We start from the raw sequence: 10,831 nt of genomic DNA on the forward strand, positions 1-10,831 counted from the left end.
CCCCACCCACCCCCCCACACACACACACACACGACTCATCTAGACAGCGGTTCCCATCCGGAGGCGATTTTGCCCCCAGGGGACATCTGGCAGTGTCTGGTCTGGAGACAAGTTTGGCTGTCACAGCTGGGGACAGGGGTGGTACCGGCATCTCATGGGTGGAGCCCAGGGACGTGCTAACCATCCTGCAGGGCACAGGACAGGGCCCGACAGAGAGTGATCCAGCCCCGAGTGTCAGCAGTGCCGAGGTGAGGGAGCCCTGGGCTGGGACAGGCACCGAGCTGTTCCTTTCAGTGTCCTTTCCCGATCAGGGGCCATCCCCAGCTCACCACGGGTATCTCGTGTTTATTACACCAGGCGCTGAACTTGGTGCCGTGGCCTAGGGAGTGACGGCCGGGGCATTGGTTCTACAGGCTCCAGGGAAAAGAAAGCTGCCTTGGGGATAACGATAGATGATATTCGCAGAAGTCCGAGGGGTCGGGAGCCTCCAGAGTCAGGTGGACACCAAGCGGAAGAGGCTCTTTCCTCCTCCTGCTTAGTCAAGGCAGAGTCTCTACACGAGCGGATCTTGAACATACAAGGAAAACCTCTTGGGTGTCTTTGGTGTCAGGTGGTACCGGCCTTTGCTGCATTTGGCAGTAGCTAGGCCACAAGGCAGAGACCGACCGACCAAGAGAGGGAGCCGAGAGGGGACAGAGCCGATGCCCTCCCGGGGCCAAAGCACGACACAGACGCATGGCTGAGAGCTCTGATTTCCATTTGCGAGATGATTGAGTTTCTCTTCCAAATCAGCTGGTATCTTTTCCTACAGTCTCCCTGAGGATCCTCCCAGCTTCTAGGGGAGATGGAGCATGTGCGGGTGAGGGGCCCAGCTCCCACCGTCCCTGTTCTCTGTTCGTCCCAGATCCTGGGCGTCTCGAGAGATCTTGGGAGAGGCCTGATCCTGGGGAGATCCTCCGTAAAGCCTCCCATCTGCCTGGTCCAGTCAGTCCCCATTAGCCACTGGGGCTGCTCCCACAGCCCTGCCGGAGGCCCGGGCCCGTGGCCCATAGCCGAGACTGGCAGTCTGACCCACATCTTTGTGGAGCTGTGGGATCTTCATGGAGCTGGGGGTCACTGCCTACTCCAGCCTCACAGCAAGACAGAGGAATAGAAAAAATTAAAAATTCAAACAAACAAAGGAGCTGGCAGCCTCGTGCAATGCCAGAGGAGCGAGGGGAGAGGAGTCGTGTCCAGAAGTTCAGAGTATCGATGTGTTACTTTCTGGGAATTAAAATCAGGATGTGTAGAGGATCGGGAACAAATTTCAGTGAATGGCAGCATTGTGCTCTGATCCGTGTGTGACCCCTGCTCCCTGCCGTCCCCGGGGCCCAGCTTCCGTGACCTCCCCGCCCTGCTGTGCCTCTGCCCGGTGCTGGGATTCACCTGTCACCTCAGGCCCCAGCCCTGACCTTCATGGTCTGTCTCTAGCTGTGCCCTTTGCTGGCCACTGGAGGGCCCCCTCTGTCCTTCCCAGAATTCGGAGGAATCTAAAATTCTCTGGGGAGCTGAAATGGACACCACTGCCTTGCGGGGAGGGAGCGGCGGTACTGGGGACCCCCTCCTCATGGGTGTTCCTCCAGATTCCAGGAAGTCTGGAAAGGAGGGGCCTGCTCCCAGCATGTCCGCGTGTTCCAGCATGTTCGCTGGGCCTGGTGCAGCACACGCGCCCCCCCCAAGACCCCGCCGCAACCCGCTACCGTCTGCCGAGGCTTACTCCCGGTCCTCCCCTCTCTCTGACATGAGACGACGACGGCCTCCTGCCCAAGTGGTCTTAGAAGAAATGAGATCAGGATACGAAAGTGCTTCCCACCCTCCAGGTGGCCTTGCCTGCATCCCCAGAGAAGAGCTGCAGGTCTCCTGTGCCCCCCGACTTATTGTTTGCACCTGGGTTTTTTCACGTCTCTTAACTATCCGGGCTGCTCGGGATCGGCAGAGAGTTTTAAAGCCTACGATCCAACAGTGTGCAGTGGCGGCCGCTGGTTCCAGATGATCAGAGCGCGTCCGGCTTTGGTGGGAGGATCTAACGCGGTGTCTCTTCTCCCTCCCAGGTGGTGAAGGTGGGTCTGGTCGAAGACTCTCCTTCCACCGCAGGTGAGCCTGGGGCCCCTTGGCCTCTACAGGGTGAGGGTGGTGCCTTGCCGTCTCCTTCCTAGTCAAACAGGCCAGAGGGCAAAGACTCAGGGGGTCCCAGGCCAAGGCAGAGCTCGGCCCTGAGCCTCGGGGCGAGGCAGTGGCCAGGGCGGAGTGGGGAGCAGGCTGCAGCTGAGACGGGAGCGCCTCGGCTCCCTGGCACCAGCGGGTCGGGACGGCTTCCCCTGCCCAACTGTGTCTGTCTGTCCCGCTGGCAGGAGATGGTGATGACTCACCCGTGGTCAGCCTTACTGTGCCCTCCACGTCGCCGCCCTCCAGCTCAGGCCTGAGCCGAGACGCCATGGCCACCCCTCCTTCCTCCCCGTCCATGAGCAGCGCCCTGGCCGTCATGGGGTGAGCCTGTCGCTGGTTCCTGTCTTTCCTGCCACGTCCCTCCATCGGGGCAGCAGCCCGACCGATTTCCCTGCTGCCACAGCCTGTAGGACGGTGACACCGGCTTGGAAGGTGGCGGGGTGGGGGGGGGGAACGAGAGCAGTGGAGCTAGGTCACTGGCCAAGCAGGTCATCACACAGCTCTGCAAATGCAGGCTCCCGTCTGTCCTGTCTGCCTCACGGGTATAAGGTCGAGCGAGACAAAGGGCAGAGAGGCCCTTGGGAGCCTGTAGAGTGCTGTGCATGTGTCTCGTTGTAGGGCTGCCCAGTGTGGTAGAGGGAGTGTGGGCGTGGGCGTCACGCACACCCAGATTTGAGTCACGGTTTGTGTTACGTCCACTGTGTTAGCTGGTGTTAAAGAACAGATCACTCAGTGACACTGCTTAAAGCAAGAGAGACTTTCTCCACGTTGGGAACAGTCTCCATAGGTGTCGGGACCACCTCGATGGGGTTTTGCAGTAAGAGAGGGATGGGACTTGACTGCAAACCCTTGAGCAGCTGGGTTTACAGTCCAGGAGCAGCGTGGGGGCAGTGGATGGAAAATTACCAGGAGGAACATCGGGAGTGAGGAGGGGTCTGATTCCGGCTAAACGGACCTGACAGGAGCCTTGCTGACGCCACTCCTGAGGGAAGGTGGAGGGTGAGGAGCCTGATCAGAGATCCAGGGTGATGAGAAATGGGGGCCGGGGGCCTTCTTGCAAGAACTGGATTTTCCAAGGAAGTGCACAGCTGGGCCCGGGAAGAGGTGCAGGAGCCTGACTAAAGTTTGGTGGAGCAAAGAATCTTTGTCGCTTGGGCAAGTTACTAAGCCTCATTTCAACTCCGTGAAAGTACAGGTGAAATAGCCACATCAGTCTTGCTGTGAGGCGGAAATAAGAGCGTGCATTAGTGCCTGGCCCGTGGAGGTGCGGCCTCCTTCCAGGCTCTCAGGGTCCGTCACTGAAAGGCTGCCGCGGCCAATGACACGGGCAGGACCCTGTTCCAGAGCCCAGGCTCCTGGGCCCCAGCAGTGCCAAAGCCACAGAGAGAGTGCTGTGAACAGCTAGGGAGGGGTGGCTGTGAAGGGGGACGGGAATTTCTTTAGGATGTAAAATAGCCAAAGTTTAGATCAGGCGGGCAGGGAGGCGTCGGGGAGCTGACCAGAGCGGGGGGGGGGGGGGGGGGCAGGTCCCACAGGGGGGCTCAGGGAACAGCCCTGGGGTGGGAACGAGCTGAAAGGAACCCCTGCTCCTTCCTCCTCCCCGTTCCCTTTCTGCTCCCCTCACCTTCCTGGCCTTCTGGTGGTGGTCCATGTGGAGCAGAGAGGGTAGGCCCTGGCCAGTGGCTTTCCCAGAGCCCCCAGTGAGAATACGAAGTGTTCTCGGGGTGGAGCCCAGACCCCAGCCCTCACCCTCCCTGGCCCTGCCTTCCCCCTTCGCTTCCCATCGAGGGTCTGCCGCTGACTCACCGAAGTGCATGAGAAGGAGGAAATCCCACCGCAGGTCACGTGGTGACCTCACGGTCCAGGCTTCCTGGGTGCCTGGGGGCCGGCCTTACCCCGACCTCCTTTCCCATCCAGTTTAAGCTGGTTTTTTCATGGAACCACTGAATCCAGGCAGAAAGAGAAACGTCAGATGACTTTTGTAGCCTGTACCTATTGTGTCTGGCGCCTCCTTTCAAGAAAACATCAGCTCTTTTTCCCCTTGGAGCTAAAATTATCCCCGAGCTAGAAGTGCCATAAACGGGAGAAAGCCACAGGTCGGCATCCGTCAGCTCTCCCGGGGCTGCTCCACTTAATCTCTCCCACGCTTGGCGGGGCTCTGCCCCGGCTCTGCTCGTGGGGGGTGTGCGTGCGTGTGCGTGTGTGTGTGTGTCCTTGTGTGCGTGTGCGTGTGTGCGTGCGTGTGTGTGTGTGTCCGCGTGTGCGTGTGCGTGTCCTTGTGTATGTGTGGGCGCACGTGTACATGCACACACTTTCTCCCTTCGTAAAGCTTCCTTCCTCTCTGCCTCCCTCGTTCCCGTGTGACTTTTTATTCGGTTCCCTCGTGGGGACTCGGGTCTTCACCCTCTCGTGGCTGTGTCCTCCGATCAGCCTGATTCTCCACTCCCACACCAGCCAGTGCTGTGAGGCTGGAGGGAACCCGGAGCCACTTAGTGGGCGCCTCCCCCGGCCCCTCCCAGAGCCTGGCGGGGCCCTCTCCACCCCGTCTGCCCTGTGGTCGGGAACTGAGCCCGCTCTCCGGCGTCGCCCCTTTTCCAGGAGCCCCAGCAGCCCGTATGGGGACGTGATTGGCCTCCAGGTGGACTACTGGCTGGGCCACCCTGGGGAGCGGAGGCGGGAAGGTGACAAGAGGGACGCCAGCTCCAAGAACACCCTCAAGAGCGTCTTCCGCTCGGTGCAGGTTTCCCGCCTGCCCCACGGCGGGGAGGCCCAGCTTTCCGGCACCATGGCAATGACCGTGGTCACCAAAGAGAAGAACAAGAAAGGTAAGTGACATGTGAGGCCAGAGGCCATCAGGGCCACCAGGCCTCCCCGTCTGTCTCGGGGGCTGGGACAGGATGTGTTTCTGGGAGACTGGACGAGGACAAAGGCAGCACACGTATCATGTGATCCAGCCTGGGGTCCCGCGGGGGTCCCGCCTCACCTCGTGGGACGAGGCCGTTCCTTCTGTCACAGAGGAGACATCGGTCCCCAGGGAGTCACTGGTCCCTACCTGCAGAGTATCAGCACCTTAGGGGCCGAGGCAGTTTGTGCTGCCGTAAAGAAGGGAGCCTTTCTGGCCACTGCCCTCCGGGATGGATGGTGTGACAGGGGAGGACGTGTCCCCCTGCTGCAGCCTCGCGGAGCGGAGCACTCGCGCCCAACCCTGGAGGCCACCCAAGCCTTCGTGAACAAAGGGCATGGCTGTTCTTAAGAATTCAGGGTAACGGAGCCCAGCCCAGAGGAGAGGGTGGCTTCAGCACCAGCAGTGGCGGGGGAGCGGGTCCCGTGCGCTGGGAAAGTGAGGCAGGAACCGCCAGGACCAGGCCACCATGGGGACGTCACTCGCTGCTGTCGGTCCCCGTCGGGAAGCCGCACAGCTGGCTCTGCGCCTGCAGAAGCCGGCGGGGTGACTCTGGGGCGCTCGCAGCCCCCCAGCCGTCAGGAAGGGGCTTCCTTCACTGCCGGGCCCCGCCTTCCTCCTCTGGGCACATCCAAAGCAGCTGGGCCTTTCCGTTCATGCCTCTCTGGAAGAGCTCCCCCGGAGGGCGGGCAGGGCCGTGCCAGACCCGCAGCCAGAAGCCTACGGGGCACCCAGAGACCTGCCTAGGGCGTCCCGGGGCTGAGCTCACGCAAACCCTGCCGCGCGGCCTCTCCGCGCAGGCGCGCGAGCTGGTGGGAAGGAGGCACCCGACAGGGCAGCAGACCCCCTGCCCCACAGGCTGCCGGAACGTTCGAGCTGGAAGGGACTCGGAGACCATCTGGCCCTGGGTCTTCGTTATTCAGTGAATATATGGAGGCCCAGGGAGAGGAGCAGGAGCTTAGCCGGTGCCCAGATGGGGGCAGGAGCTTGCAGATCCTGACATGTAGCCCGCAGCCAGGGAGCAGGGGAGCAAGAATCGGCTGTCTGCCGTTCACCTCCCTTCCCTTGCGGGGAGAGGGCAGTGGACGGGGGAGAGTGGTGGCCGCTTTTCAGGGGCTGTGACAAGGCGGTTCCTGTTTGCTTTCCAGTTCCCACCATCTTCCTGAGCAAGAAGCCTCGAGAAAAGGAGGTGGATTCTAAGAGCCAGGTCATCGAGGGCATCAGCCGCCTCATCTGCTCTGCCAAGCAGCAGCAGACCATGCTGAGAGGTGCGGGCGGGGGATGGGCGGGGGAGGAGGGGGGCCGGGGGGCCGTGGCCCTCCCCAGAGACCCTGGGAAGATGGCCTTAGCAGCCCCGGTCACCCCCTCGCCTCCCCTGTCACCCCCAGTGTCTATCGATGGAGTCGAGTGGAGTGACATCAAGTTCTTCCAGCTGGCAGCCCAGTGGCCCACCCACGTCAAGCACTTTCCAGTGGGACTGTTCAGTGGCAGCAAGGCCACCTGAGGGCACCGTCTCCTGGCTACTCTCCCTCCTGGCACTGCCACCAGCCTCACCGCCTGCAGGCAGGGGGAGGCCAGCAGGCCCAGGCCCAGCGTCCCCTTTCCTGGCCCCGGGGCCTGCATCTCCCTGGCCTGGTCCTGAAGGACACTGCCACCGGGGACGCTGCTCCCCACCCCACACCCCTCCCCCCGCCATGCTGGGTCCCATCCGTGGGCAGCCCCCGCCCTCCCTCTCTCCTTTTCCTCCTCTCCCTCCGTTCCAGGCCCAAGGCATGTTGATTTTGCCTTTTGGCGGCCAACCCTGGTCCCTGGAACTGAGTCCTCCGGGCCTTCCTTCGCCTGACTTACAACCTCTTTCTCCACGTGGCACCAGTTCCCTTCCCGGAAACAGGAAACCCAGGGTCCTGGCCCACAGCAGGGGATCCAGCCTCCCCCATCTCCCCCAGGATCTCGTTTTCTGAAGCTCAGCTGCCAGATGCCACTCAGCCAGCCCCCCTCTAGTGGGGCCCAGAGCCAAGGCCACTTCCCACTGCTGTGGGGTGACGGGGCACGACCCCTCCCGCCTACTCACCCCAGAACAGCATTTTTTTTTTTTAACATCTTTATAACATTTCTGCGGCCACGCGTGGGTTTCTGGGGTGGAGAGGGCTCCGTGGTCTCGCCCGTGCAAGGGTTCACCGCGCCCAGGTCCCCTGTAGGTGCCGCATGTGTCCCTGAGCGGTTCTTTGGTTGTCCGCACAGCCAGTCTCTCAGTGGTTCCTGGTGACTCACCTGGGTGCTGGTCCCTGTCCTTGGGTCTCCCCCTGTTGATGGCTCTCCTCCCCAGCCTCCTCCCCAACGCCCCCAGCGCACCTCCGCCTCTGCCTGCAACTCTGGACCCAGAGAGATGGGAGGCAGCCCCATCCAACGTGTCGTCTGTGGCCCCGGTCCCTTCGGCTCCCTGCTCTCCGTGTCCATCCGTCTCCTTTCCCCAGTCTGTCCTCCCCTCCTCACCTGGACCCCTGGCCTGGGCAGGCCCCGTCCTCCTAGCCAAGCCTCCCTCTCTCCACGGCCTCGGGGGCCCTGAGCCCCTCCTCAGCCCACACCATCGGCCTTGGCCTTCTCGGGAGACGCGGAGCGCGTGGGTGAAGCTCCAGCTGCGGCCCTCCCAGCCCGCCAGCGCCTCCGGAGCTTTGCCGTGGCCCTCTCACCCCTTCTAGAAGTTTTTGCACAGAACTTCATTTTGAAAAGCGTTTTTCTCATTCTCCATACCTCCCCCGAACTCCTCCAGCCCTTCCCCCGGCTCAGCCCTGCTGTCCAGAGTGTCCCTGGGGCTGTGCTGCTCACTCAGCCGGAGAGAGGGCCGGGGCGGGAGGGACTAAGAGGATGTTGGGTTTTTCATTCAATAAACTGGTGATTTCTTACCAACGAGCAAGCCTTAGGCTTCTGCGCCTCTCATTGTGACACAAGATCTGTCCAGCCTCGTCCCCACTTCACGCCGCGGCCACTTCACTCAAAATCAACTGGAGGGACTTCCCTGGAGGTCCAGTGGTTAGGACTCCGCACTCCCATGCGGGGGCCCCGGGTTCGATCCCTGGCCAGGGAACTGGGATCCCGCAAGCCACGCGGCACAGCCGAAAGGGGAATAAAATCAACTGGGAACTGGCTGGAAAGAAGCAGATTCGTATTTGCTTGATGATAGAAACAGAGGCGTAAAGGTGTGTTGCCCAGTATGAGGCAAGCCGAGGTCAGGAGCAGAAGCCACAGCATTCCCACTCCGAAACCCCATTTTTCTCTGGCACCTGCCGTCCCCGCATCCCACCTCCCCAGGCGGTGCCACACTGTCGGCAGCTTCCGCTCTTCCGGCCGGAGGTTAGAACTCGGCTTCCCTCCCGCTACTAGGCTGACGTCCTGCCACGGTTTCCCAAAGTTGGTGAAGTCTGAGGCCCAGGTGGAGGGGTGAGCTGGGGTCCATCATCAGGTTCGCCTTCCTGCCCGCCCTTAACGTTAGAGGTGACGGTCAGAGCTCTTGCTCCCTGGAAGCCTGGCCCTTCACGCACTCCCGGGACAGAGGCCTGCACGCCAGGCCTCCTCCGGCGGATAAGCGCCCGGAAGTGGGAGCTTGCGTCCCGCCCCCCCCCCGCCCCCGCCTACAGGGCACAGCCCCGGAGGAGCGGACGGCCAGGTGGGGCAGGCTGTCCCTGGCTCCCCAAGTCCTGCGGCCAGGCCACCTAACGGAGGGAGGCTCTGGCACCCAGCAGTGCGGCCACCCAGGCTCTCTGGGCCTGGAAGATGGAACCAGTGCCCGTCTCCCAAGGGTCAGAGTTCAGTCAGGTACCGGAAGTTGTCCCAGAAACGCAGTCTGCGCGTTAGCTCCCCGATGAGGGGTACAAGCCGGCCAGCGAGAGGAAACGCCAGGAGAGGGCGAGGCTGAGGTGGGCTAGAGGGGGTACAGAGCCAAGGCGCCCACGGAGGCTCCGGCAGGGCAGGGGCCTGGGGACCTGGGGGCTGGTGGGGGGCCCGAGCGGGACGGGCGTGGGACAGATGGACTCAGATGGACTCTCTTCCTCCAAACTCCCTGTCTCCGTACTTCTGTTCGGCCTTGGTGCACGGGGAAGCCGATATTTCGGCAACAGGGGCTGTTCGGGTTCCCTGTCTCCCGTCCTCCCGCTCCTCGGGCTTCTTCCTCACTGCCCCGTCAGGAGCCAGGAGTGCCTTTGCCAAGGTCACTGATGACCTGGGCTGCCAGGTCCAAGGCTCAGTTTTCTCGTCTGACTGACTAGGAACATCTGATGCACATGATCACTCCTTGCTCTGCCTGCAGACGGCGCTCTGCCTGCAGACGGCGCTCTGCCTGCAGACGGCCCGCCCCCCACCCCTCCCCGCCTCCTTCTCTGGCTGCTCTTTCTGGGCCTCCCTTGTAGCCTCCTCATCGTCCAGACCTCTGGCCTCCCCTCTCCCCTCACCCAGCCCCAGGGTGGGAGATACTCCCTGTGTACAGACTTCCCGACTCTGCAGCTGCTGAGGCCCGAATCTTTAAAATCGGCCTCGGCTCTGCCTGCAGACGGCGCTCTGCCTGCAGACGGCGCTCTGCTCTCCCCGCCCCCGCCCCCCACCCCTCCCCGCCTCCTTCTCTGGCTGCTCTTTCTGGGCCTCCCTTGTAGCCTCCTCATCGTCCAGACCTCTGGCCTCCCCTCTCCCCTCACCCAGCCCCAGGGTGGGAGATACTCCCTGTGTACAGACTTCCCGACTCTGCAGCTGCTGAGGCCCGAATCTTTAAAATCGGCCTCGACTCCTCTCTCTCACACCCAGCATCCAGTCCCCCCGGCAAATCCTACAGGCCTTCCCTTCAAGACAGACCCAGAGCCCTGCAGCTCCTGGCCGCTTTCACTGCTGCCCTCCTCTCTCTGGATGTCATAATAGCCTCCTAATTATCTCTGCTTCCAACTACTCTTCCTGTAGCCTATTCTCCACACAGTGGCCAGAGAAAGCCTTTTAAATGTTAATTAGATCGTGTTAAATTACTGATCCAAACTGTCCAACGGCCTCCCACCCCTCTAGGAATATAATCCGAAGACCTCCTCACAACCTCCAGGGCCTCCCTGATCTGACCTGCCTGGGGCTGCTTATCTGACCTCCTCTCACTCTCCCCCTCACCCACTGGCCTCCTCCACATTCCTCAGACACACGGGGCACATAGTGCCTCAGGGCCTTTGCACGAGCCATCCCCCCCCCGCCCATCCTGCTCCTGCCCCTGGATCCATATGACTTGCTCCCTCACTCTGGTCTCGGCTTAAATGCCACCTCAGAGAGGCCTTCCCTGTTCAGCCTCTCTAGAATAGCACCTCCCTTTTCTCTCACCCTTTTGTTTTTCTTCTTAGCACTTCTCACTCCTTGGCATTTAATTATTTGTCTCTCCCCACCAGAACGTAAGCTCCAAGAAAACAGGAACTTTATTTTTTTTTTCTGCTCTATCCTTGGCACCCAGGATACCGCCTGGCTCATCACAGGTGAACAATACATATTTGCTGACAGAATGAATGAAAAGCCTTTGCGCTGCTGGAATGGATGGGACTCCTCATCCACACTTGCCACTCAGACCCTTCAAGGCCTCAGCCCCAAAGGACACCTGCGTTTTCTCGTAGGCGTGGAGTAGCAACATAGACTCTCACTCTGAGCAAAGAGGAGGTAGAGGGTTGTTCAGGAATGGTTTCCAGGATTCCAAAGGCAAGGCAGCTCCGGTGG

At 61.4% G+C, this 10,831-nt stretch overlaps 1 protein-coding gene across 1 annotated transcript in view; it reads left to right on the plus strand.

Annotated features, from left to right (window-relative positions):
* Positions 1-7,595, plus strand: part of LOC114484812 (phosphofurin acidic cluster sorting protein 1) — a 12,802-nt gene extending 5,207 nt beyond the window's left edge. The window contains exons 9-13 of the mRNA XM_028483585.2: positions 2,091-2,133; positions 2,391-2,526; positions 4,804-5,030; positions 6,256-6,375; positions 6,496-7,595. Coding sequence (XP_028339386.1) covers positions 2,091-2,133; positions 2,391-2,526; positions 4,804-5,030; positions 6,256-6,375; positions 6,496-6,611 — 642 coding nt within the window. The 3' untranslated portion in view covers positions 6,612-7,595. The remainder of the gene's footprint in view (positions 1-2,090; positions 2,134-2,390; positions 2,527-4,803; positions 5,031-6,255; positions 6,376-6,495) is intronic.
* Positions 7,596-10,831: the final 3,236 nt, after the last annotated feature.

The sequence above is a fragment of the Physeter macrocephalus genome, unplaced genomic scaffold (assembly GCF_002837175.3).
Source record: "Physeter macrocephalus isolate SW-GA unplaced genomic scaffold, ASM283717v5 random_48, whole genome shotgun sequence".
Lineage (NCBI taxonomy): Eukaryota > Metazoa > Chordata > Mammalia > Artiodactyla > Physeteridae > Physeter > Physeter macrocephalus.